At 38.4% G+C, this 27970-nt stretch overlaps 2 protein-coding genes across 3 annotated transcripts; one reads left to right on the forward strand and one right to left on the reverse strand.

Moving 5' to 3' along the window:
- Positions 1-443: 443 nt before the first annotated feature.
- tbcd (tubulin folding cofactor D) lies at positions 444-27264 on the forward strand. 2 transcript variants are annotated; one of them, XM_007556281.2, is made up of 39 exons: positions 444-938; positions 1024-1074; positions 1158-1255; positions 1369-1470; positions 1843-1989; positions 6745-6800; positions 7749-7881; positions 8556-8601; positions 8688-8820; positions 9068-9201; positions 9283-9343; positions 9475-9549; positions 9724-9818; positions 14108-14264; positions 17316-17373; positions 17460-17489; positions 17806-17891; positions 19298-19378; positions 19471-19544; positions 19672-19789; positions 19865-19925; positions 20020-20042; positions 20133-20164; positions 20266-20328; positions 20408-20484; positions 20828-20909; positions 21009-21127; positions 21236-21327; positions 21614-21754; positions 23225-23308; positions 23443-23601; positions 23764-23902; positions 25450-25571; positions 25678-25755; positions 25834-25920; positions 25998-26085; positions 26539-26648; positions 26774-26858; positions 26965-27264. In XM_007556281.2, exons 1-39 carry the CDS (start codon positions 755-757, stop codon positions 26983-26985), a joined length of 3582 nt encoding a protein of 1193 aa, XP_007556343.1. In that variant the 5' UTR covers positions 444-754; the 3' UTR covers positions 26986-27264. The 2 variants fall into 2 exon arrangements, with proteins under 2 accessions (XP_007556343.1, XP_016529033.1); XM_016673547.1 differs by lacking the exons at positions 444-938; positions 1024-1074; positions 1158-1255; positions 1369-1470; positions 1843-1989 and adding an exon at positions 4095-4266.
- Positions 9847-14094, reverse strand: znf750 (zinc finger protein 750). Its single transcript, XM_007556280.2, has 3 exons — positions 13453-14094; positions 10826-12091; positions 9847-10727 (listed from the first exon to the last, which is right to left on the reverse strand). The coding sequence occupies exons 2-3, from the start codon at positions 12073-12075 to the stop codon at positions 10175-10177; spliced, it is 1803 nt and encodes a 600-aa protein (XP_007556342.1). The 5' UTR covers positions 12076-12091; positions 13453-14094; the 3' UTR covers positions 9847-10174.
- Positions 27265-27970: the final 706 nt, after the last annotated feature.

The following is a 27970-nucleotide window of genomic DNA, read 5'->3' on the forward strand; positions in this document are numbered from 1 at the left end:
AATTTAAATCTGTCAGGTTTTAAGCTGACATGGGTTTGACTTTTTTTGTAATTTTTCTGCTGTACTATAATAGGATAAACACTGTCTAAAATACAAATAAACAAAAAGCAAATATGTAAATAAATATATAGATCTAAAAAACTAATAAAAAACTGACTGTTTATAATCATTAATTTAATAATATCTCAGTTCTCCTAGCTATATACAGGTTTTTAGGAAGCACACCATAGGAGGACGTATATGATAAATTGAGGGCTCTCCGTTTTTTAACAGTGGATATATAATTAAAAACCATTTGAAAACTTGAGGATATTTCTATAGGTTTAATATACAAAAAAGTGCGAAAGGGTAAAATATAAGCACAGGAAAACATTGTAAACTAGCAAAACATGGCTCTCGTCGTTCATTTCAAAGAGTTTGCAAATCCGGTCGACTCAATCGCGATCGGCACATCAACGTGCAGGGGTGGGGAACGTCACTAATGCTCTATTATGCGCCAGCATCCACGCAGTTAAGATTTTACACTCGTTTTTTGCAAGTAGAATTACTTTACGCTCTTTCTGTACCAACACAAAATATAGTATTTTATTCTTAAACGTGTTTTTCTTACTAATTCTGTTGCCTCGTAGCTTTAACCAGTTGTTTTGCTAGGGTGATATGCTAATACTAGCTAGCTAAGAATTGTAAACCTTAGTAAAAGAATAGTCTCCTACAGAGGCTTTCTGTAAATAATAATAATAAAAACACCAGCAGTATGGACTTATCGGAAGCAGAAAACGGTTCCCCAGAAGGAGGGGAGGAAGAGGTAGATGCCATTATTAAAACGTGTGTTTTGGGTGGCTTCAGTGAGAGCAGTGAAACCAGAACACTCATCGGTAGTCTTCCAGAGATCCACGAAGACGATCGAGCAGGGGAGTTTGCAGTTCAGAAGTTCAAAGGTGTGGCAAACCACAATAAAGCACTTAAATCACGTTGGATTTGAACCTCAGTCCTTAACAGTCTGTATTTTTTTTATGCCAACAGTAATAATGGACAGATACCAGGACCAGCCTCATCTGCTAGATCCTCATCTAGGTACACTGCAGACATAACTACAAATACTACTTTTTGCAGACAAAATGAAAAGTCTATTCACTTTTTTTTTGTGCTGTTATTAGAATGGGTAACGGATATGCTGCTTAACCTCGTAAGGAATGAAAATTCACCCCCTTCATTGGTTCATCTGAGCTTCCAGTTCCTTTATGTCATTTGTAAGGTCAGTTAAAATGTTATGCGAGTGACCCAACCTGTAACTCACAGATTTTTCATTTATTTCTCTAACACATAACTTAGTCCTTTAGTTGATTTATATACATTTTTCTTCTCTAGGTGAGAGGCTATAAAGTCTTCATGCAACTTCTTCCTCATGAGGTGGCTGATGTTCATCCAGTTCTGGAGATGATATCCAGACAGGATCCTACAGACTTAAAGGTAAACACTGTCAAAATATTAGATAGATATTCATTCTGCCATTCTGTCTATAACAATAACATCAAAATACATTTAAAAATCTGACTCACGACAATAGTGGATTTAAATTATATTAGTGTCACAGTATTATATCCACGGCCATTTAATCTTAGGTTCACATTAAAAAAACTGCAGTTTAATAGTTATGACATTATTTTGTTTTGCCTATGTGAAGCACTTTGTGATCTATATATCTGTGTAAGGTGCTGCAGAAACAAAATTTACCGATTTAGTGCTATTGTGTAGCAGTTTTGTTTGTGGCTGGTTATAGTTGAGTGCAAACTATATGCTTTCTACAGTGATTTAGTAAGATCTATTTGTTTCACGTTTCAGACTTGGGAAACGCGCTACATGTTGCTGCTGTGGCTGTCCATGACCTGCCTGATCCCGTTTGACCTTTCTCGTCTGGATGGTCATCTAGAATCAGAGGGCGTTAGAGTTAAAGAGCCCGTCATGGAGCGTATTTTAGCTGTTGCAAAGGTAAGTGATGTAAGAAGACATGAACACAGTTGCATGGTCTCAAACACACAAAAATGGTAGATACCAAAAACCCATTAATTTAGAGGAGCTACATATTTGAACCTGTGTGTGTAATTCTGACTAATTGTGGCATTAGTAATCTACATGGCCCCCATAATTGATATGGACAAAAGAATTGAGGTCATCAAACCAAAGTTCAGATCTACAATAATCGATTAATACCTGCTGATCTCAGGTTTGCAACCAGCTTCTGAAACCAGTAACCTCCTCCCAGTGTCAGAGTCTCACTGAGGAAGAAACTGCATTAGGTTTTCCATCACTTCAATGTTTCTGCTATAACTGATGGATATTTGCATATAAAATAAGTCAATAAAGTTTCATTTACAATTTTTTACATCTTTGTGTCATGAGGTAGAGCTCAGCCGACTGGTGACAGAAAAAGTAGATCTTGGTCTCAAAAAGTTTGGGTACACCTGCTCTAAAGCGTCAAAAGCTGTATAAAATAAAGCTATTATCATTTATTAGTTCTGAATAGTCTAGTAGATCCAGCACAGGCCTTAAGTTGTTTGTGATGTGTCTGTGGGACATGACGCCTGATTGAGATTCATCAATAATACAACCATGGGTCTATTTGATTCTTCTGGCCAAAATAATAGCAAAAACTTTATAGTCATTGTTCAGTAATCAAATAGGTCTCCGGTTGTCAATGAGTAATTTGTCTTTGCCAGCCTTCGGGATCAGAAATAAGGCCTTGTGTTAAAGTAGAGGGGAATTCTCCATGACCAATACTTTCTGAAAGAGTGTTAAGATTAAAGGGACTAAGAGCTTTTACAAATTTCTTATAAAGCTCACTTAACAGCCCATCACTACCAGGCGATTTGTTATTTTTAAGACTTAAAATAGCCTCTTCTACTTCCTCTAGAGTAAGGTTAGCATCACACATTTTGCTTTTCAGCCTCAGATATAACTTTGCAATGTTTAATGGAATCAATCAGTAAAGAAGCTTTTTCATCTGAGTCTTTAGAAGAATAGAGATTGTTGTACAAATTGCAACAAAATGATCCAAGGGTTTTATGGACTGATAGAATCTTATCATTGACTTAGTGTGTCTAAAGTATTATGAAGTTTAGACTTTTCTAAACTAAAAAAGAACACTGCTCCCCTTCCTCCAACCACCTCGCTGTAGACCTGACAAACACACCTCGAGCTTTCTGTTTATATATTTCATCAAGTTTAATTTGACCTTCACTAAGGAGAGATATATCATCCTCTTTGCTAATCCTAGATAAAGAATCTATCTGAGAGCAAAGACTTTCTTCCTCTTGCCTTCTTTTTTTGCAGGGTAAAGGATCTCATGAATTTTCCTGTCCTATTTTAACAGTTCAAAAAATGCCTAAAAGAGTTATGTTTACAGGCTTTCTCCCAGCAAGATTTAATCAGGGATCTGATCATATGAAAGAAGACTGCTGAAACTTATAAGTTTATATTGCTTCAAAGCTATTGTTCAAGGGTATGTTTTTCAATAAAATAAGATTGGAACATTGAAAGTTAATTGCGACTTTATAACACAGAGTTGGCTATATAAAACAAAACAAAAAAATAAAAAAGTAAAAATCGATATTGGCCAAAATCGGAATAGGCAGGTCAAATTTTTTAAAGATCGGTAATCGGAAACCGGCCAGAAAACTGCAATCGGTGCACGCCTAGCTTCCACATCCGCCTCCGCGCTTAAGTCAGAGAGAGCCTTGTCTTCTCTTATTGCACTAACCGAGTTTTCAGCTCCGAAACAGCTTATTTTGAATGCTGATAAGTTATCTTTCAGTAGCCTTTTTCCTGCAGAGGGAGGCGAGACCGTTAGCAATCAACGGTTCCCTGATTGCTAACGGGAACCGCTAACGGCTGTATGATTTGGGTTTTCCAGCTGGTATCCAGCTGTCTCAGGCGACTTATCACAAGTTCTGCGTGTAGCTGCCGAGAAGGATGATTCTGATCGCTGGTAGCAGAAACTAGTCTTGGAAATCACAGTCGATTCTCGACCATGAAAGCGAGGGTTGTTCTGAGACACCTTACTAACAAAGCTGCTCTCTTAACTACTCCGCCGCGTTCCTCGTGCCCAGCTCCTTTCGATTTAATGTTCGTATCGTCTCAATGCGAGCGGCGTTTTATTATGTCTGTACACCACCTGTGTAGAAGGTCCCAGTCCATTTAATCAAACGCACCAATCTCATTAGCAGACACCGTGTTTTGGAAGTAGACTTGAACTCGCTCTAGTGTGATGTAAGTAAAATCTATGGTCATAAGTTCCGAAGCAGTTATTTTGGAGAAATGCTGTTTGGTTAAAATTCAACAATATAACACGAAACACAACTAGTTACTTACCATTTTCTTTCAATTGGAATATTTTGTAGCAGACGGACATTAAACGTAGCGCACGTTATGAAGGCTGTCCGTTAACTAAAGCCTCGAGCTCCGAAGGGAGGAGAAAAAAGCTAGGCAGTATCGTGGAAGCTCCAACACAGCACAAAGTCTTCAGAAACAATTAAGAATGACAAAAACACATATTTCTAAACAAAAATCACTTTATGCTACTGGGCATAGAAATAACTTGGCCTTAAATGCGTTAATTACAGGTCTTACATTTCGTCGCGGCAGGGCTATTTACTTTCGCATATATATATGTAATTTATGTTTTTTCGTCAGACTTTTTTGTCAGGCAAAAGTTTGAGTCGGACGCATTTCTCTTCATTATGTTCTGCACCAATCTCATTAGCTGCTGGACTTGAGGCGTTTGAGGCCATAGACATAATAAAAGAGAAGACGCCTCATGGACCGCTCTCGCCTATTGTCGCTGACGAGATTTAGGGAGGCCATCTTGGAGCGGTCCACCACTCCACTCAGCGTTTTGTGTTTAGCAGGCACAATGACGTATCAGCGCATTTAATCGATCATAACACGCTTTTTTGTTACTGGAAACCATATTCAAACATCTATCAAAGCTACATTTATAAACAATTGTATTTTTAAGTATGTTTATAATACACAGTTCAGCATATGTTTAGTGGCTATAGCAATAGAATAGGAATGGGATATTCTGATATTGATGTATGATGAACATATTACAAAGCACATAGCCGTTCATAATTTATTTAATAAATTATTTAGTAATATCAATACATATTTATATAACGATATAAACACAAATAAATAATGATTAATAATGACAAATAAATAATGATTAATACTGAATAATATATATTGGATACATGTTTATATATATGTATACATACATATATATAGATATATGTATATGTTTTTCAGCCGACGAGTTCTAGCTTCAGAGTGATTCAGCAGCTGAGATTGAGTCCAAAATCCGATGCGAGATTCATCCGTGCTGCAGTGAATCCGTCTCTCTTTAAAGATATTTCCCACTTCTTCCTCACATCGTGTCTTTAGGAAACCTTCAAAACAAAAACGGAAGATTTGGGACGTATCTTACTTTTGACAAAGTGAAAGAATTACATATAAATAATAGTCTTTACCATCTGTGTAAACTTTGCTGGTGAATGTTATAACACATAATATAAGTTTTATAACATATGTTACATTGTTTCATTTCTAATGTAGGCTCTTGCGTCAGATAATCTAAGTCAATGTTAGAGAATAATAATTTTTTTTAGATTTACGGAATCTCAGTTAGCCTTCATAGCGGGGCTGAACCCCGGTATTACACTATAGCTAATATTAGCTGGTATCTCGCCGGTGGACATAAATACAGTAAAGTAATATTCTAATCACAAAATATACACAATAATATGTCCATCTTACTTGTGAAATGTTGTTTGTCGAGCCCTCACGTTTGTCGAGCCCTCATTAGTCCATCGATCCGAACAACAGTATCCCTCAGTGCTGAGTCATCTTCTGTTGTTTTGGTTGAGCAAAGTAGGAGGGACGACCGCTCCAAGATGGCCGCCGTATTTCCTGCGCCGGAGCAGCCAATGCGGGGTCTACTCTTATATTATGTCTATGGTTGAGGCTACTGCTAACTTACTGCTAATAAATCCTTGCTAGCTAGATTTGTTATCCACTTAAACTTTCCTGGGGAATTCAACAAGTACCGTGGGCACAAGACAAAGCTTAATAAAAATCTTAATAATGCAGATTCAAAAACATAAATGTTTTCAATTGTTTGGGCATTTATTTGTTAATATTAATTGCCTCCTCACTTTTTTGTGTGCGTATTTCAAAGTTTTTGCAGAAAAAAGCAACTTGAGATCCATTTAGTATTATTTTTTCCTCCATGTTTTTCTCCATGTCTTTGTAATAATCCAAACAAACAAACAACAACAACAAAAAGAAACTGTACCATTTATGCCCCATGGTAAAAGTATGTAACCTTATGACCTGAAGACCTATTTTATGTTACTGTATATAATCAGTCCAAGAACTGTTGTGGTATTGTCTGTGCTTTTCCTGTGCTGAGGTCTGTTGTTGTAGACATTCAGTGGAGAAGTGGCACCATCAGCTGTCTAGAGGTGCTTAAGTTTTATTAATTAACCTGTCAGGGAAATTGTTGTTCTCAGTGTGTATTTTTCTTTGCAAGAAAACATAATTATTTATTGCTAATATACAAATTAAATACATTTGAAACAAGACATTTACTAATATTTTTTAAAATTATTTAAATTCTTTCTTTTTTAAGAAATAATTTTTCATGTCCTTCTTTAAAGCTTCTTTTGTGCTTGTTTGGTTTTATAGACGTATCTATTTGCCATGGGCAGTCCTAGAGACGCTGCTCCAGTTCTTGTTTCAAAGTAAGTGCAACGTTTTGTTTTTGCTTTTTGCCTGTTTTTACTGTTGTTTTCAAGTTAAATTTAAATGAAATCGCTGTTTGAAACGCCGTAGGAGCTCTGGTGTTTTAACTGACTCTTGTTTTCAATTAACTTCCAGTATAAGTCAACATTATTGGCTTATATTAACCAGTATTATAGCACTATCAACATAAGTGTAAATAAGACATGATACAATTGAATGAATATGAAAAGGATATTAAATATTGTTTGTAATTACATTTAGGCCAACAATTGTTTAAAAATGTTTAAACATACATAAAATAATTTCCGAAAATACAAGAATGCTTTTTTTTTAATGTATATAAAAATGCAAATCAAGCTATAGTAAAAAGGTATAACCTATTTATTTAAGCAGAAGTTGCAGTGGTATTTTTTTTTTCTTTTAGAATAAAATAAGTTTTGTTGTTATAACAATGTAGCATGGTGTAACCATGGTATCTTTCCTCCTATCTCATACTAAATCAGGACATAATTTATCGTATGTTTAAATTTGAAATCTTATCATGTTTGAAGCTACTTACAGCTACATAGCAAGAACTTTGTATTGCCTTGTTGCTGAAAATGTGCTATATAAATAAAATTACCTATGCATAAAAAAATTAATATTTTTTAAAAAATGTCCTTGGCTAATTTTTTAAGAGGAAAAACTTGGTATTCCACTAACCTGAAAATTGAGTAGTGTAACTGACCTATTTTTGCTTTTTCTTTAATGCTTAGAATCATCACAGTTGCATCTGAATTGTTCAAAAATCAAAGTTTATGTTAATAATCATTAAGTGATGAAAATGACCTTCATCGTCACTAGAGGGCAATGTTGCTCTTGGAATACGTATGTTTGCCATGTCGACCTGTGTTTATCCTCATAAAACATCTAATATTTCTTCTGTCGGATTCTACGCGGCCCTACAGGTTTATGACACGCCCCGACGTGAAACAGAAACATCTCGGGTGCTTTCTGGACTGGAGTCTCACCTCTATATCTCAGAGCAGTGGCGACTCAATGATAGAAATCAGGAAGCTGGACGGTGTCCTGCAGTCCTTGGTAAAGTCTGCGCCTGTGATTCAGAGTTCATGTCCATGTGAGGGGTGGGGATTTGAGGACGGAGTGTACGTGCTCAGATTTATTCAACCTGTAATTTACAAGAGCTGACATGATTGGTATGCTTTTACACAATAGTTAGTGTGGTTGTAGCAGGTGTGTAATGCACCTGCTGCCAGTGTGGGATCTGTTGCTTCAAGTAACTTAGGAGAGTTTAATCTGCAGCTTTAGGCTAAACGGTTTCTCAGCAAATGACAGCCATGCTGAGGTAATGAGACTACATTCAGTTTTCGAGCATAATGCCTCACACATGACCTCACTGAAGATGTCTCATTGTTGATAAATTATTTAAAAAAAAAAGTTTCAGTGTGTAATAAGAATTTTTTGGACCCATAAAAAGGAACCATCTTATTCATTGGAACATCTTCACAACGTGTTCAGAATTGTTTTGCTTTGAGGCTTTCAAAACTGGCTAAGTGTTCTCTGTCACCAGAATCCATACAAGTTCTAATGAAACTCTTTTTAGAAGAGCTCTAAATGACTAAGATTTTAGCAAATTACATTATATAGTAGTTAGACTAAAAATGTAAAGGATTGTTATTTAAATGAAATATAAATATGTGGTCTAAAACTATTCATTTTATTAGATATTGTTTTTCTATTTCAATGTCTTATAGGCAAAACTTTTTAAACATGGAAAACGAGATGACTTTCTACAGTATGGTAGGCTCAATTTCCCACTAAAGCTCACTTGGACAGTGAGAAAATTCTGATGATGTGATAATTCTCTGTTGCCTCTGATATTCCAGCTCCTATAGTTCTGCGTAATCTGGAACAGAAACGTCTGTCAGAGAGCAGCGAGGCCATGCTGCGAAAGATTCACATCAAGCTAATTCAGAGGCTCGGCCTTACATTCCTGAAGCCACGTTTGGCTGCTTGGAGGTCAGATATTATGCTATTTTACTCCAGTTATCACAGGTTTATTGTATGATTGCCTAGGATTTCACTTTCTTGGATCTAAAATAATTGAATGAAGGTTTTTATAGTCAGATAAACTGATTCATATGTTCAGTTTAGGAATTTGTACTTTTTTTCCCCCCCAACTAGATTCTAGCGAAACATTTTTGTCTTCTGCTAGTAAAGGCTGCAAAACTTGTGTGTTTTAAAGGAGGAATGTGTGTATTTCCAGGTACGAGAGAGGCAGTCGCTCACTAGCTGCTAACCTTTCTGTGTCTCACACCGCTGCTACTGTCACTCCTGAGACGAAGACTCAGGAACAGGAAGAGGACTATGACATTCCTGAGGAGGTGGAAACTGTGATTGGTAAGTCATCACCTGCACTCAGTTTTTTAGTGAATTATTGCTGCTTAAGAAACATTTTGTGGCCTCTTTGTCTTCTTTCAGAGCACCTGCTTATTGGCCTGAAAGATAAGGAGACAGTTGTGCGCTGGTCTGCAGCAAAGGGGTAACAGTGTTTTTATACGACACCCAGCAATGATTGATTTAAAAAGGCCTCCTTGTTGTTACTTGTCTTTGGCATTCTTTATGCAGAAACAAGTCATTGTGTGTGGTAAAAATTTATTTGATTTTTTACAGCATTGGGAGGGTGACAGGGAGGCTTCCGAAGGAGCTGGCAGATGATGTGGTCGGATCAGTTTTGGACTGCTTCAAGTTGGTTTATGCTTTGGGCAGATTGGCTCCCTCCATGAATTACACTTTCCCAATTATTTTAGTTTTAATTTTGCTGCAGCTTTCTTATTTATTGAACAAGAAAGGCAAAGGTTTACATTCAATTTTATATTCTACCATGTTCTTTGTTTTTAACTGGAAGTTTGTTTTCTGTAGTTTTCAAGAAACAGATAATGCCTGGCATGGAGGCTGCCTCGCACTGGCAGAGCTAGGAAGGAGAGGTCTGCTGCTTCCATCAAGACTGACTGATGGTATGTACGCTCAAGTCAACTTCAATAAATGGACAAGCAATTCAATAAGTCATGTTTTTATTTCTTACTTTACATTTTTTCTGGTATTTACATTGATAACACATTTTTACATTTGTATTTTTTGCTGATGTTTATATAAAGATGACAGGGTTTAAATAATGTGTCCCCGTTTTACCCTTGTAAATCAAAGGTAAGCACCAGATACTGACTGTAACCTGATACCTGCAACAGCATGCCTGTAGATTAAACAAGTCATTTTGGTTTTCTTTTTTTCCAGTCTTCTAGCAATCTTTTCGGTCTGCAGATTAGAGATATAATCACTTTGTATCTTTTCTGCAACAGTCATAGTCCAGTTGTTAGGAGCGGGTCCTCCTCCTCAGAGTTGGGCCTGTTGTTTTGGTTTTCTTGCTCAGTTTTTGAGATTTGCTCTCACTCTGGCTATTGTTACGTCTTTTCAAGCCACTCTCTTTAGCTCTTTTAGTCGACTTGGTATTTTTTAGCGAGTCAGGAGTCGTGGAGTCCATTGAGTCTTCACATGGCTGGACTTTAATGTGAAAATCACCTGAAGAGGCTACAGAGCTTGCAGTGGCAAGTTGGCAGAGAGCCAGAGCTGCAGTCTGCCTCTGGTCACACGGTTCTTCGTCCAGATCTTCATCCAATGTAGGTGGAAGGTCCTCTGAAGGGCTTGGAGCAGAGCTGTAGGTTGGGCTGCTGTGAGAAGCTCGGAGGCTGAGATTCAGAGGGAGCTCTGTGCCGTTCACGTTATCTGAATCGCAACCCTTTGTCCTCTGTTGAGATTTCTCCTCATGGTTCTGGTCTCTTTTTGATAGGTTTAGAGGAGCTACGTTGTCTGATTCTTCTTGATTGTTCTTATCAGACAAGGAGACCTGTAGACTGTTACCATTCGACCTAAAAAGGACATTTCAAAAATATTAAAGATCAGTTACTGCAAACAGGACCATATCACTTGATAAGGAAAAGGGTAAACAACCAGAACTTTTTCTTACCCTCCATCTAAGCGATGGCTTCCTAACTGAAGCAAGGTTTCTGCCGACTCTTCTTGTCTTGAATCTTTTGTGACCAGTTCCACAACTTTAGATCCATGTCCAAGCTGGAGGGAGGTCTCCGACTCGCCGCTGGTCGTGCACTGGGAAGCCTCTGATTCTCTCAGGACAATGTTTGCTTGATTGGGTCTGTCAGGTGACCCTAAGGCTGAGCAGCCCTCTTTAGGACTCAGCCTTGTTGTTTTGTCTCCACTTTGGTGACTCTCCCCTTGGGCGGAGCTGTGAGAGCTGTTGTGACTGGAATGTGAATACATGTACAAGTCATAGTCCTTCTGGCCAAAGCCTTGACCGTAGTCATCCAAAGAAAAATATCTGTGTCCGGTAATTGGAATGGAAAGGTCATGGGGTCTGTAAAGGGTGTAAGGCAGAGGAGGGCCTGGGTGAAGAGTGTGGCAGTATCTGTAAGGATAAGGGGGGAATGGAGTTCCATGAGGTGGGGCAATGGGTGGTTGCACCAGAGATCTTTGGGTATCTATAAACTCCGGTTGGAAGGACGGAACGTTTGGATCATTTACAGGAATGTGTCTGGATAGATAGTATGGTGGATACAGGGGTCGTTCAGGCATGAGGTAGGGAGGGTATTCGGGAACCATGAGAGGGGTGAAAGATTTGAAAGGAAGAGTTCTGGCCCACGGGCTGCTTGGATGGCTGATGTTAGAGGTTGGTGAATCCTCTCTTCGCTGCACAGTTGCAACCAAGGCCTCGGCACCATCACGGTTGGGAGTGACAGGGGAGAAAGCAGATGGGCGAGGCAGAGCCTTGGCCTCATCGCTCTCTGCGAGTTCTCTGTCTGTGAGTGTATTTGGTTTTGCCACACTCAGGTTGGCGTTGCTCACTGGACTGTCACACCCAACATCTAACTCTTCTATGTCATCTCTGCTCTCGTCTTTCTTCTCTTCCACTCCTTGTTTCTCAGAACTAAGGCTTTGGACTGCTGGAATGACATTTGTACAATCCTTAGGTTTGACAGAGACTGCCTTTGCCACAGCCTTCAATTGTCGGGGTGCTTGTCCATTTTTTTGAGACACCAAGGAGATTGAATTTTGACACAAATTGTATTTCATATGATTGAAGAGATGAGACTTTTCATTACAGGTGAAAGGACACTGGAAACATTGGTACTTAAAAGGTTTGCCTGGCGGACGAGGGATGTAGTGAGGCCTTTTTGGCTTGCGCTCCTGATCCGTTTCCATCCTGACGCTGACTATCCTGAAAGAAGAATATAATATATTCTCGGTGAAGTACTAATGCTGCAGAAAACTGAATGTTGAATCAGTGAATGTAACTTAAAATCTATTTGTTTTCACTGAAGTCATCGTTAGTTGTGCCCCAAGTGATGGGTTGTTAGACTGGTTCAGAGAAAGACCTTTTGTCATTTGAAGTTTTAGCTATGCGTTGTTTTAGTTGCATGGCTAGAAAAATCTCCTGGTGCACAAAACACCACAGCCTCAGGCTACATTTGTTCCTTTCAGTGGAATGGCTACTAAGCAGAGAAATATTTAAATTTGAAAACCTGTCTGCTTTATGCAAATCTGTCACCGCATTTTTGCATATATCCCGGTCCAGGCTTGGTTTTAGCGTTGGGTTGTTGACATCAGCCAACACGTGCCAGCTAACGCTGCCTGCTCACGCATCAGTCCCGTTTCTATAACTCTCTAATGATCTCTCTATAAAGTTAGCGGGCTGCTAAATCACCAGACAGACGGTTCATTCTTTTAAGTTTCACAGACCTGGAGGGCATGCAGAGACTTGCTTTCTCTTACACCAAAACTGTGTGCTGTCAGCGTGGGAACTACGAGTCAACCTGCTTACCAACCTGCTTCCCATGACTACACCTGCGGGATGCATTCATCACTCGATAAGCTCACTGCCAATGAAGATTGCAGTGAGATTCATTTTTGCTCATTGTCAGAGCGCTGTAAACTAATAACTGAAATCCTTTTAGTATATATAAAAAAACCCGTCTCAATACGGTTCCTGTCTGAAAGATTTGTGTGTTCTGTCTTGAATTAAACATCACCTAAAGATGTTAGTTTAGGGCTGCTGGGTGTGCATTGAGAAACCGGCTTGTCGTGCACTGTCGCAAGAAGTTGTCACTCAAGTTTCGGCTAAAGTAGCATGCGAGGACACTCCCTTTCTAAGGAACATGGATTCTCTTTAAAATACCATTTTAAGCCGTTCGTCTTGTGAATATGCAGCAAATCGAAATAATTTCTTATATTTAACTGAAGATAACATCCAGGAAACATGAAAATGAGGAATTTTTTTTTTTTAAAAAAAAAGAGCGGAGCGACAATTTTTAAATTCTGTAGTTCTTTGTTCATTATCAACTTAAGCCTTACACAAAGGCATGCATACATCAGTTACGTTTCGCCAATAGCAGCAGTCTGAACAGAGGTTAAATAGGATCTGTTTGTAACAGGTGCACACCTTGTACATATCACTGCTATCTACAGCCCAACTAAAACTGTGTGGCAACATAGTCAAACTTTGTCAGTTGTTTGTTAAAATAGATATTGTTTTGCTACTTTCATGTTAAATAAACAAGATAAAAATTGGACAAAAATTACCTTTTCTAATTGAAGCAGCAACGTCTGTTCCCGTGTGTGAAGCCCGCGTAGAGGAGATCCACAGTTCACAGCAAATGTCAGTATCAGGTTTAAAGCGGTCGTTTTATCAGCTCAGAGTTTAGAACCCATTTGTTGGATGAGTGTGATGGGAAGTGTGATCTTAGCTGTGTGCTGAGTTCGTCTTTGTAAGGTGTTTTCTCTCTAGTGGGTGGTGCTTCAGCCCAAACAGCAGGGCCCTCGGGCAACAGTGATGCACCTGATATTAGTCAAGCCTCAAGCAATGATTTAAATGTTGAGTTGGAGATATAACTCTTTTTGTATCCTTATCTAGCTTTTGTTAAAATGGTGAAACAAACTTTATTCTACACTGACGCCACATAGATTTTGTAAAGTGAAGTTCAGTAGAATCTGACAGGACCTGCAAGTGATTTGCATTTACTGTGTGGTGTTGCAGGATTAGTTTACATGAAATATGAGCTGAAAAAAACTGAATTTGCTAGTTGTTCCTCTCTAAGAAATTTGAATAATATTCCTCATAATTCCTCTGTGTTTTGAACACAACATGTGAAGTTGGATAAAGTACTCCTGTTTTTATGAAGCTTTTATTATCTGATTTCTATCTTGAGATATTCATCTTTGTTGTTGTATATTTCAGTCGTGCCACTTATAATGAAAGCACTGACCTACGATGAGAAGAGGGGAGCCTGCAGTGTCGGTTCCAATGTGCGTGACGCTGCCTGCTATGTCTGCTGGTCTTTTTCCAGAGCTTATGACCCCAAGGAACTCCAGCCATTTGTCACCCAGATTGCAAGGTAACACCTGTTACTATTAATCCTCCCAAGACAAAAATACATAAATATCACCTGAAATAATTTTTATTTTGTCTTTTGGTTGTAAGGTGGTCCAAAAAACAATGACTGTGTGAAGGTTAATGGCTCTTCTATTTAAAACAACTTCAGTTTTCAGGATTAAATATGAGAAAGCAGTTTGACAAGGCAAAAACATAAGTTACGCCAAATCCTGTCTGCTGATGGAGTGGTAACACTGCATAAAGAACATAAAGAATGTCTCAGCATTAGATTTTTATGTTGTTAATCTAATTCTAACTGTAGTAGAGACACTTTAAATGACTTAGAACCAATCAGCCTGAATAATATCAAAAACTAGGTCATCATTTGTCAAGAAAACAACTTTTATTTTAAACATTATTCCTACTTTTTCTTTGAGTTACCTTCTACACTTACAAAGATGAAAAGTAACAATTAATGCTACACAATTCTCATCCACTCGGTATTGACAACCTAAAACTATGGGTCTTAAACCTGATGTAACTACTGTAAAAGTTCTGCCTGTGAAATAGACACTTTTAATTGAGGAATAGTTATTTAAAAGACACACTTATTTAAAAGACAAAATATTCATCCTTAAACCGATTGAATCCCTAAAAGTTATCAATAACATGTGTGACAAAGGCAACATTTTGTCACCAGAACCGCCAGGAATAATGAAAGCATTTCTGTCTTTTTTGTCCGAACCTTGTTCATATCTCTTTTTGGAACCTTGGTGGTTTCTCTAGAGAACGCTACTGCTATTACCAATAACGACTATGTCTCTTTGGTAACAAACAGCTTCTTGGGAAACCAGGGAGGTCACATTTAAGATGGACCAGTGGCACTAGCTTCTCTTTTTGGCATCTTTTTAATTTAGATTTGGAAGCAAGGGATGCGTATATGAAAACTTGCTGAAGTTTTACACATGTGGGGAAGATAAAAATCAGAGGTTGGGTTATGCAGAGGCCGACTCAAAAATAGTCAAGCTAGCATAGCATGCATTACAAAGCAAACATTCATCACAACAGTTATGAATGGAAATTAATCAAGCCTCAGGATTGGGTCGGAACTTCTTTGAAGTGGTAGCTTTCTAGAGAGGCCTTTTCATGCGGTCTTGACCAGCCAGTCAGAAGCAGACTGTGGACTGGTGCTTTAATGACTTGCCAGGGTAGGAAATGTAACATGGCCAGATTTGTACCTCTCCTACAACATCAGAGAGTCAGAACTTGTGCAGAACTGTATCACCAATCAGCAATGGCCGTTGTCATGGTAATTATTTTTTGGCAAAAGCAGCATATTATTTTTGAAAAGTCACTCCAACAAGTAAACTAAACATTCAGTTTTTCTGAAACATAATGTTCAACTAGCCAGCTTAGACAGATGGGAGAGCAAAGAGTTTTTGGTAAAAAAAAATTAAAGGTTGGTTGACATTCTTTGATTATGTTTCTACATATTTACTTGTTTTGCAGTTTGTTCTGCAGTTGTCTGTATTTAAGTCTTTTAGACAAAAAGGCTGAAAAGTGCAGCAGAGTTGTAAAATCCTCTGCTAGAAAGAAAAACACTATCAGTAAATACTACTTTTTTTAGTTGTGAAAGACCTTATCAGTGAGATTTGCATAGAAACTGCACAGTTTGCCTGTAAGCTGCAACTTACTGCCTCAAACCAGTTTTTCTGTGACACGTTGGTACCTCTACTTATCCAGCTCCAGTTCATTCGGTACTTTGCTAAATGCATATTAAATAAAGCTGGAGGGTAGAAGAACTGCTTTCATTTGCAATGTGTCATGCAGTCATTTCAGGTGATTGTCATTTGATGATGGGCAGGAAGGTTTGGCTTTACTCTAGATGTGTTCAAGAAAGAGTTTATAAATGCTGTATAAAGTTGTAATAAACTGAAAGTATGACTTAAAATAATGTCAACTTAGCTGTACAAAGGATATACTAATAATAAATAATAGTGGGTACTGTTTGCTATGGAAAAAAAGCATTTGGAATGCCAGTATGGCCTTATAAGGCTTATGTGAATACATTTATTTAAGGCCAGTAACATGCTTCTCTTAGATCTTTGTGCAGACAGTTGCAAAGGTATTCAGAAGTTTCTTTTTGTCTTCAACCAAGGATGCTGACAAAACTGTCTTTTATTCAAGTAGAGGCTCCTGATCCACCGTAGAAAAGTAAAAAACGTATTATCTCAGGATTCGCACAACAAATCTTTAACCAGAACACAGACGTAGCTCATCACCCACTGAGCTGCATTCAGTCTTTGTTAACAGTAACGGTTTATGTCATGCTTTCCTGCCTTGCAAGTATGGACCTGTGGCCTCTGACTGTGCAGACTAGCTCTGCAGTGTCAGAGTTAACCCCTTTGCAAATCATCATCAGCGCCCGGGACTACACCCTCCCTTTCCCTGGGCCACAAGATTGCCAGGTTTCGCCTGCTTCTGTAGGTTTCGGTCGCCGTTTGGCAGAAACGCTGGGACAAGCTGGTTCCTGCTCTATTCATCAGAACTCGATGACAAGTCCTGAAAATGTGTTTTTGTGAAAATGGCCCTTTGTGACTTGGGGGCACATACAAACAGTTGTGTTCTCCTGCAAAGTTGCAACATGCATGAATAGACCTGTTGCAACTGTAGGATTTTCAGTATGCTCTTCTCACCGATACCTTAGGTTTAGATATTGTATAGAGCTGTGTTGTTTTTCCAAACCCTCTGGGTAGATGCATTTTTTTTTAAGGCAAACCACATGCTAAGAAAGTAAACATGGTCAGCTGCATTTTCGTTTTTCTCAGGGTGTCATCGTCATGTATATGTAAGCACGCCTCCATTCTCACACACACTCCCTGAGATTTTCAAAAGTAATGTAGTGTGAAGGGATAAAACCTCTTATGTTGTTCAAGAGTCATGGGTAATGATACAGCTGGTGTTGAACCGATGCACTGAGGAAACGGAGTTTGTTTTGTGGTTATGGTCTGCCTCTGATTACAAAAGTGTGTGTTAAATCTGGATTATCACATAAAACACAATTTCTCCACAGCGCCTTGCTGATCACCGCTGTGTTTGATCGCAACATCAACTGCCGCAGAGCTGCGTCTGTAAGTTCGCTAGTAAACTTCATCACGCTGCTTTTCCAAAGATCGTGAATGAAAAAAACTTAATTTTGTGTCTCTTTTCGTCCCAGGCTGCCTTCCAGGAGAATGTCGGCAGACAGGTTTGTGACTGAAGCTTTGACGACCTGAGCATTATGACAGTATTAGCCTTATTTGACGCTTATTTGCAGGCAGATATCCAGTTCATGCTCAAACTTGCCTCATTACGAGGATCTTTTAAAGAAAATGGCCTTCTAGCGTAGCTACAGGGCACCAGGAAACACTGAAGGTGCCAGTAGCCCTTAAGCAAGAACTCTAGATTTGTCATTACTTGAACTGGGAACTCTGTCACTGACTGTAGACATCTTAAATGTAGCTGGTTGGTGTTGCAAAACAGTCCGTCCTAAGGTGAAAATGTTCTACACTTTTCTTCATCAGGGCACCTTCCCTCATGGCATCGACATTGTGACGGCAGCAGACTACTTTGCTGTGGGAATGATCAACAACTGCTATCTGAACATTAGGTGAGGACAGTGTTGAACTGCTCATGCAAAGCTATTTTTATGTTCATTGCAAACTGCTCAAGTACACAGCATCCCACCAATATATTTGTAACACGATGACGCTCACAAATACACAAGGGATAGTGTTCTCGATTCAATTTCCATCTGATATAGCGTAGATCTTGTTGCCATGAGGCATTTCAAGAAATTTCTCTTAATTTTAACTTCTCGTCAGTATAGCTGCATATTGGTAAATTACAATAGCATCATATAATATTAATTTCACTAATTCAAAGAGTAATACTCCAATATTATGCTCATTACCCACAGATTGCTATACTCAAGTGTTTATTGTTGTCAATTCGTAAAGCTGGTGTAAATTCAAACTATACTTTCCAGGACAATTTCAATAGTAGCATATTAAAAATGACAAATAAATATCCAAAAATTTCTCCCTACTAAAAATTATGCAATTATTTTGTACCTTTGAGCAACAATTTGTTTTCTCTTGAGCTCAGGTAAGGTGCTTCATACAGCGTCTCTGGTTCTGATTGAACTGTATGCGGTGTTTCTTGAAACACGGTCATGCAGCAGCCTTCAGATTTCCCAACGCTTGAACAAGTTTAGCTTCACAATCCTATCAAGTCTCTTTTTCTACCACGCATATTTTCCTTCCACTCAATTTTTCCACCATGTGCTGGGATGCAGCATTCTGGGATCTCTTAATGATCTGTTGTGGCTTATCCTGCTGGGGGAAAGTGTAAGTCACTGTCATATAAGCGGCTGTCAAGTCAGCTCTCTTCCTTTTGGTCGTGTAGGCCCAAACATCAAAATCACTCCTTAATGGTCTAATAAAATATTCAGATTTTTTGTGAAGCTGAATTAGCTGTAAGACATTATCGTCCAAATTAACAGAAATAAATGCGTGCATACATAAAGCTTGAGTATACATCTATGCAAGTTTTATTTTTCAGTTGAATGTAAGAAAAAAATGAACCTTTTGAAGATTTTCCAATGCACCTGGATGGACCTTCACAATTACATTTAATATCTTTAAAAATATAAACGTTTGTTATTTACCTCGTTTTGCATAATTTATCTGGTTTGTCACAAATGAAACAGAAAACATCACCGCAGAGAAAGAGGGTAGCCTTAGGGCATGACTGAACACACACACATATATATATATATATNTATATATATATGTGTGTGTGTTCAGTCATGCCCTAAGGCTACCCTGACACACACACACACATATATATATATATAGATATATATATCTATATATATATATATGTGTGTGTGTGTGTGTGTAGAAAAGGAGTTCAATACAGTTTTCTTCTTTTTAAGACTTTATGCAGACATGTAAAAAAAAACAGCTTTCATTTTTTTGCTTATCTTAAGACTGTTGTTTTTTGTTTATTAAGTGTCTTCATAGCTGGTTTCCCGGAGTACACCAAATCCATGATCGAACATTTGATATCCAGGAAAATCAACCACTGGGACGGGTCAGAACCTTCACCATTTGTCATTAAAATCACTCCGATGACCTTTTACCTTTTTAATATCTTTAGGAAACATTCTTTATTTTGTTTCGCAGCGTGATCCGACTGCTTGCCACAAAAGCACTCCACAACCTGACGCCTCAAGCACCTGATTATATGGCAACAACAGGTAAACAATGTCACCTTACTTGTTCATCGGCAGTTAAATAGGCCACAAGAAAAGCTTTTTAAACACCGACTGTCAGCTTTTGCTTAAAAATTGAGTAAAGACGGCGCTCTCTTTCATTTTAACGCAGTTTTGCCGCAGCTGTTGACCACAGCAGTGGGTGTTGATCTCCACAGTCGTCATGGAGCCATTCTGGCATGTGGAGAAATCACATATGCGCTGTACAAAGTGGCTCTTCAGAGCAACAGGTAGGCTTGATATATATGAAACATCAAACGTTAAAACATAGAGAATAAAGTGAGTCTTTCTTTTTTTTTTAATAGGACTGTGATGGATCTAATTTCTCCAGAATGTGTGGATGCACTAAAGAACATTCACAATCTGGTGAGTGAACAAGGAGTTCTTAGTAATACTTGCTGTTTGTGTAAATTGTGGTCAAACTGTGATGTAGCTGACTGAAATTTGCTGACACTTTCAGCTTCATGAAAGAAAACAATACAGGTAGGGAGAAATGCTCCTTTCAGCTTTTTTGCTTGTAATGTCGTAAGAAAGCAAAAATATTTTCATATAAAATTATTTTCCTTTCCATAGGGGCTTCGGTGGAGCCCTGATGAGACCAGCAAGTAGGTCCAAGTCACATGTGGAAATTGAATCACTGAAAGAAGATGTGAAAACAATGATTAAACCTGATATGTATTTCTGCTACTTTTTTTTATTTTTACAGTTTGCAGCCTCATAGAAAAGTTGTCCCTGTCTAAAATGCCTTTTAAGAACGACCCCATAATCAGTAAGTAAACGGAACAGCAGATTTTGCTTTTTAATAATTTTTTGTAAGGTCAAAGCTAAAAGTTTCTGGTATGTTTCAGGTGCGTGGCAGTCGCTAATCGACGACACTTTAAAGACTCTTCATCTCTTTTCTAGTGGAGTAAAGGAGGACTTTATTGTAAGTCAACTGTGGGTTCGTGAATTAATTATGATTTATTCGTGATTTTTTTAGAGGTTTCATATCTAAAGCCTACCTTAATAAAAATATCTGTTGATCAACTTAGTTTTGTTTGTGTTATTTCAATTTGTAAATGTGTCAAAAATTGACTGAGGACTGTATGAGATAAAGAAAAATTATGGATTTAGACATTTGTTTGGAGCTAAAGTGAAGTGAATCCTTTTAAAGAAGTAAAAAATAAAACCACAATGCACATCTTGTACAGAGATGATAAAAATGTATAAAAGACTATACTTGAGTGGCCTTCTACAGCTCAACGAGTTTTCTCTCCTCCTGTCTGTAGGTCTCCGTGGTAACAGCCTTATCTGCCTTGTGTGAGGAGTTCTACCAGGACCAAGAAAACCAGGCTGACACACAAATACAAGGTGGCATTTCTTGTTGTTTTCCTCTGAACCCTAAATGAAAACACTAAAAATAATTTATAAAGCCGCTTTTATAACAACAGTTTATGTTCACATACTTAGATGTGCTCATATCCCAGTACCTCGAAGGACTTATGAGTCCACAGTTGCTCACCCGTTGCGGATCTGCTCGCGCCCTCGGCTGTCTGCCGAGATTTATGATCCACAGCAAACTGAAGCAGGTGGGTGTTTAAAGTACGAATATGAATTCGGGATTTTTAAAAAATATTTCACTGCCTCGATAAATTACTATAAAATATAGATTCTCTGTTCTTCTTTTTCTGTTTCAGATATTTGGAGGGCTCGAGCAGATGTGCGCCGTCAGCCAGAAGGAGGGGAATTTCACTGAGGCCAGGAGAGACGCAGTCAGATCAGTGGCTCAGTGAGTCTTCTTACACATTTTGCCTGATGGTTCTGGTTCATGACCCAAAGTTTCCTCATGTTTTCTGCTGAAACACATAGCTCTATCAACACTAATGCCAAAGTAAACTATGGACCGACTCTTCCAGAATGACCAGAACGGCATGTCCTTCTAGTAATCAGATTGTATTTTGCATATTTCCTCTAAAGTCAATTTCTTTTCTAGCTTGCTGCATTAATCTTACTTTGTTGATTATATTTTTTACATTTTGCATCACTTTGTAAATTTGTGTCATGTCTTTCGTCAGGGTCTTCCTCAAGACAGGTGTTTGTCCCGACGGCTCCCCTGACTCCGTCCTCTGCTCGGAGAATGTAGTCGAGGTGTTTGGTTTTCTTCTCTGCAGCATCAACGACTACACAACAGACAGCAGAGGGGACATAGGGGCCTGGTGAGTACTGGATCCTGAGATTGGCTCTCCTGCCTGAGGCTTCCAGTGTTTCTTTTTTCTACCCTTCACACACAAGTAAAACAAAAATACTTCTCTCACATGTAGCTTCAGGCCATGCTTGGGGACTAGCCAGGAATGTCACCTGGCTTGTCACTTGTCTTCGCAAAAAGGGATGGGCTGCCTCTCTAAGGCTGTCTAGTAATTTTTTTTTCCTTCCATTATTTTTTTTTCTTTCTTCCTGCTTTTTTTTGTAGCATTCTCAAACACAATGCTCTTTTTTAAAATTAAAGATTTTTTATTGTACCACCCTTCCAAAAGTTGCTTTTGATTACAAAATGCTTTGCCAAAGCAATGTTTGGTATCATATGCAGGGTTAGGTTTTTAATCTATGTGTAGAAATATATCAGTCTTTCATAATTTGAGCCCAGTGTATTTTGGTATTTGCATCTCGTGTCTCTCATGTCTGCTTAGGGTCTCTAAAGCCACTTGCCTCATAAGTAAATCTTAAATAACTTCTTGCCAAATAAAACATAACAGTTCCTTCCATTTAAAAAAACAAAAAAACAGAGCCGCCTTCTTGCAGTAATAGTGAAAGGAAAAGTACACCTTCTTCCACATCTGCGGTTTTAATCTGAATTTATTTTAATTTGCCTTTTACTTGGGGCCGAAATAATATACAAAGATCAATTATTGAAATATTTATCATCTGATTTAGTAACTGATTAATTGTTAACTGGAGTATGCTTGCTCTAATAAAGAGCATTTACTGAAAAAACACAGAGCACTAATTAAGCCAAGAATGTGCAAAAATATTTCTACGTTTTGCATTTAAGATAAAATGAAAACCTTTGTAAATATTGTCTGTAAATATGTTCTACCCAGAATTCCAGTTTTGGTTTAATCCTGTTCAAACTCTGTAAAAATAAATAAATAAATAAGTAATCAATCTGTTAATGGTTCAACAGATTAGCTTTATTTCTTGTTAGGCCAACCAGAAAGGGTTAAGATTTTCATATATTGATGTTAGCTTTAGCAGATGAGGATGGATACTTTGTTACAAATTATCAAGAGTTCACTAAAGGAGTGGTACATTATTGCATTTCAGCCATTAATTATTTTTCCCCTCTTATTAAGGAACACAATAATTAGTTTTTTGCATCCTTTGAAGTATTTTGAACATTGTATAAAAGGGTTTATGTGATTAAATAAATAAAACAATCCACTTTTATGCCACTTTTTTGTCTGATTAATCTTCAAAATAACTCATTACTAAAATAATGGTTGGTTTCCTACTTTAGCCGTTTAAAAATGCTCATCAGAAATGTTCATTTTAAAAATCTTAAGATGTTCATTAGTTTTTCTGCATCATTTGTTTTTAAGCCTCAGTTAAATCATAGTAAATTGCAGCTGAAGGTGAATCCACATCCTCACATGGGTTTTGCTGAGTTAACTCTCCTCTCTCTATCCCAGGGTGAGGAAGGCAGCCATGACAAGTCTGCAGGAAATCACCTTGATGGTGTCCAGCAGTGCTCCAGAGATCCTCTTACCAAACCTGTGAGTAGTAACCTCAGAATGCTTAACTCCTTGCCCTTTCAGTCTTCATTTATAAGCATGCACTAAGTGAATGTGACAGTGAGATTTAATTTCTGCTTGAATTGTCTTTAATATCCTCTCCGGTTTGTCTGCAGGGTGAAGTCTATGATGTGCTGCCTGGCTCAACAGGCTGCACAGCAGAATGACCACTACAGAGCTCATGCTGGAAACATCTTCCTGCACCTCCTTCACCACACTGAGCCTGTAGTACCTCACATACCCCACAAGGAGGAGCTGTTGAACATCTTTCCTGCGTGAGCTGCTCAAGTATATTACTGCAGCATTATAACTTGTAGCAAGTTAACGAATGTGGGGGTTTTTTTTATGCGGCTTTGGTTACTTTGGCGAAAAATACATCAGCCCTGATTTAGAGACACTTTTTGGCGATCTTTAATTTTGTTTGGTTTCTCTTCCAGGGAGACCATAACCAGCCTAAACTGGAATGCCCCATCCCAGGCTTTCAAGTACATCACACAGCTGCTTGGATTGCCTGAGTATCAGTACCACACCCTGCTGGGGCTCTCTGTGTCAGTGGGAGGGATCACCGAGTCCACAGTAAGTGGAAGAAGCAGAAAATTGTCAAATCGCAGCCAGAAGATAAAAAGTCTGGCCATAAATGATGCGGACGAAAAGATTTAGTTTCATTGTGATACTCCGGAGGCTTTTGCAATCGTTGCCACAGAGCTCTGTGTTACCCCTGCCAGCACTGAGGGACATTTTGCCTTTATTTTGACACAAGGTTTTGTCTGTTAAAGCGCCTATCAAACCCATAATGTGAATTTAGTAGGAGCCAGAGTATTTTTTATGTCAAGGGCATAAACAAAGCAGTTGACTAAAGCAAGCAAAATATGTAAACATACAAAAATAAATTGATGTTTCAGTTTTGTTTTTGCTCAAAATGTGGAAACAAAATGGTTGAGATATTTATTAGTTTATGCTGTGTGACAAATAAATAACTTTTGTGTTTGATTGCAGGAATTTAGATTGGATAGTTCCACATCACAAAACGCGACCACATGCTTTTTTCATTTAGCAGCAATCTGTTTATTATTCAGGTTGTCCGACCAACAGGGGGCGACGTTTGTCCACCGTTGTCTTCTGTGCAACACCTGCTTTCCAGTGTGTTCTTAGAATCTCACAGCTCAGTTGTTGTCGCTCCTTTGCATAAATACCGGACTTGAAATATTGATTGAGTCAACGTTCATTCTTTATGCTGACAAAGAAACTTTTCTCATGGTTTTATTCTGCGGTTTATCCTAAAAGCATGCCTGTGAAACTCCTCTGCAGCCTCTTTTACGCAACATCTCTCTGGAGGTCCATCCTGGGCTCATAACTGGGGTTGATCAAGCCCTCATTCCTCTCCCACTGCGATTTAACCTGTTAAAACCACACATTCAGAAGCAGCCAAGGCTGCAAAAGTTTGAGCTTATTTTTAACTTTGAATGTTTATGGATGGAATAAAGAAAGTATATTTAAAGCCTGCAATAACAACCTCGAGGCCAATGAAGGTAAACCAATCTGCCATTGGTGCTTTAAAGCAAGCTCCCTCGGAGACCATCCAGCTCCGCTCCTGTTTTTATCTCCTCCTCTTAAGAGTTTTCCTACTTCTGCAGAAACATCCTCAGAGACGAGAGGCACCGATGTATTTGTACAGCATTTAGAAAAAGGAGCCAAGATTGCCACAATGTATGGGCCACGATTACGATTCTCACACTGCAGGGCCGTACGCTCACAGGCCAGAGAGAAACGAGCCTTACTCTTGCTTTTCAGGAATCAACCTGGCATAATTCAATCACAGAAAATTTGGATAAAAAATAGTTTTACCATTGTTAACTTTGATCATTCTTTCAGACACAAAATCTCTTTGAAGCCTACATAACAATATTTAGAGGGTTATGTTACAAGTGCAAAAGGCTAGACTCTGCACTACATATAGTGGTAATTTATTTAGCTCACAACGTCAAATCTGTTACAGGACTGATTTAACTTTTTTTCTTATCCGCACCATTTTGTCTTTGACATTAATCCCCACCATCCTCACTGCGGTGAATTACTCTTCCGTCCTGCTGCTCAGACTCCTGCAATCTTTTGCATTTGTTCAGGCGCATCACTCCTCCCAGTCGCTGTTTGCCTTCCTGAAAGGGATTCAGAAGGACATCGATGCTCTGACGCAGTTTACGCAAACATTGCTGAGGATCTTTAAGAATAATCTTCAGAATGACAGGTACACTAAACTAAACCAGATTCATCCCTGTGGTATAACTTTAAAGCACTTATTTTCATCATTAATATCTATAACATTTCAAATTTGTTCTGCCTTTTTCTTTAAGAGTATCCGTTCCCCTACTTATGATGCTCAGTCAGATGCTTGCCAACAACGTTTTTGAAATCTTGACCACACAAGAAAAGTAAGTGACTTTTTATTATAGAACTGTGTCTTCATACCTCAGGGATGACCAGAGTGTTCTGTCTCTTTGCTTCATAAGTCACCAGGTCTGTGTGGATCTTTTGGGTCTTTGCAAAGAGCTGAGGAAGTCCAGGAATGTGGCCAAGATACGTGCCTGCATTTACGTGTAGGTTCTCGTATGCACATAGGCTTACAGCTGCACCACTAAAGCAGAAGAAAGGCTTATTGTTGGTTGTTTTCCAGATACTGTGGATTGATCCAGTTTGAGGGAGATGTGAGGAAGAAAGTTTTGTCCCAGCTGCTGATGCTGCTCTGCCATACGTTCCCGATAGTAAGTTCTGCACACTTATATCTAACAGTGGACTTCCTACACTGTAATGAAGGTTTATCATCCCTAATTCATATACTATGAATATCTGCCCACCTAAAATGAATGGCGGGTTTATTTTTACTAAACGGATCAAATTTTATGTCGATGATTGTGGCCCACAGATGGAAACTTGTAAATTAGAAAGTTGGATACGTTTATATATAACTTGTATATTCTTCTAATAGTGTATGCTGTCCCTTTTTAGATAAATTAAAAATAGAAATATATTGACACTGAGAACTTTTCCTTTAGGAGTCAAATATTATAGAGAAATTGGTTGAAATTAAATAAAATATGTTTTAGACATGTATAGTCTCTGTTTTGACGTAATTACTCTAAACCACTATTCACATTATTATCCGTGTGTATATTTTTTATTGTTTGTGAGGTTAATTGTTTTTATCATAACTCCAGATAAGAAAGACTACATCCGGCGAGATGTATGAGATGCTTCTCACCTACAATGACGTGGCGGATCCAGATGTGCTCGAGGATGTCTTAAACTTGCTAAGTGACACTCAGTGGTTCGTGTTATTTTGTAATCAAGTTCTCAAATTAGTTGTAAAAACATCTGTTTTTTTTTTTTTCCAGAGAATTTACTTTAAATTGAATTTATTTAAAATATTGACTGTTTTATTATCCGTTTAAGGGAGAGCGACCTCGCCACAGTGCGGGAATGCAGGAATCAGCTTTGTGATTGGCTAGGAGTGCCCAGGCCCCGGCCAATAACCAAGGTAATTATTTAACATCATTACCATTATCTGCTTCTGAATAGTTTGAGAGGACTTAGGTTTTGTGTCTGTTTGAAGATAACCCTGACAACTCTCTTTTCGTTTGCAGGACCCTGACCAGGTTTCATGATTACTGGTGTTGAATTCAGCAGGAGCTCTTTAAAAGTAAAAGGCCTGAGCAGTTAGTGTTTTCTTCTGAATCTGTGTCAGGAAGTTTGTCCGTCTGCCAGAGAAATGCACAGCCAAAATTGCAGCCTGTTCAAATAATTTAACATGAATGCAAAAAAAGAAAAAAGTAAGAAAAATGATCTGTCACAGTTGTTTTGTTGTTATCGCTACTGGCGTATTGCCTACAGCAATCTTTTTCTCTGTTTCTGCAGCTGTAAAACAATAAATGACCTTAAACTTACCTGTAGCAAGTGGGTTTTTTTTTCTTTTCTTGTTATTTTCTGTCAATAATACTATTGTTCGACGCTCTATTTAGGACTTGGTCGAGCTGTTTACATGTAAGCTGTACCTGGAACAACACAGGGATGTGAAATTTAAACTGTACTTTGCAAACACTCCAGGGAAATGGTTACCATTTAAATGTTTTGGCACACAGCGTGGAATGTCACTGAGGCCCCTGCTTCCCCTTAGGGAAGGCAGACCTACTTTTTCTGCGCTGGCAAAGGTACCAGCGGTTGAAGGAGTAAGTCTGAGGCCCGATAGCGGAGTCTCCATGCTCGCCTGCAGAACAGAGGCTGTTGTGTCACCATTGGTACGGTCTTGTCTAATTAGTGGCTGATAGTGGCCACATTGTGCCACAGTCTTCAACAAAGATGCAATTGTTGCATTATTTTAGAGTTAGGTGGTTTCGCTGGCTCGTCATACACAGCAGAAGCATCTTAAGCTAGTAATCAGTATATTGCATTACACTTTACGGCACGGTTCACATAACTCAGTTTAATCCTTTCCCATGGACGCCGGGGTTTGTTTCAGTTATGTTTATACCATATGTTAGCATGCTGCACATGAGTGAAGGCTTTACCACATAATTATTGGAAATTACTTCTAAACATTGGCTTTATGAAAGCATAAATGGTGATTTTTTTTTTTTAAAACTAAGAGTGTTG

This window comes from Poecilia formosa, unplaced genomic scaffold (genome assembly GCF_000485575.1).
Source record: "Poecilia formosa unplaced genomic scaffold, Poecilia_formosa-5.1.2 Scaffold78, whole genome shotgun sequence".
Lineage (NCBI taxonomy): Eukaryota > Metazoa > Chordata > Actinopteri > Cyprinodontiformes > Poeciliidae > Poecilia > Poecilia formosa.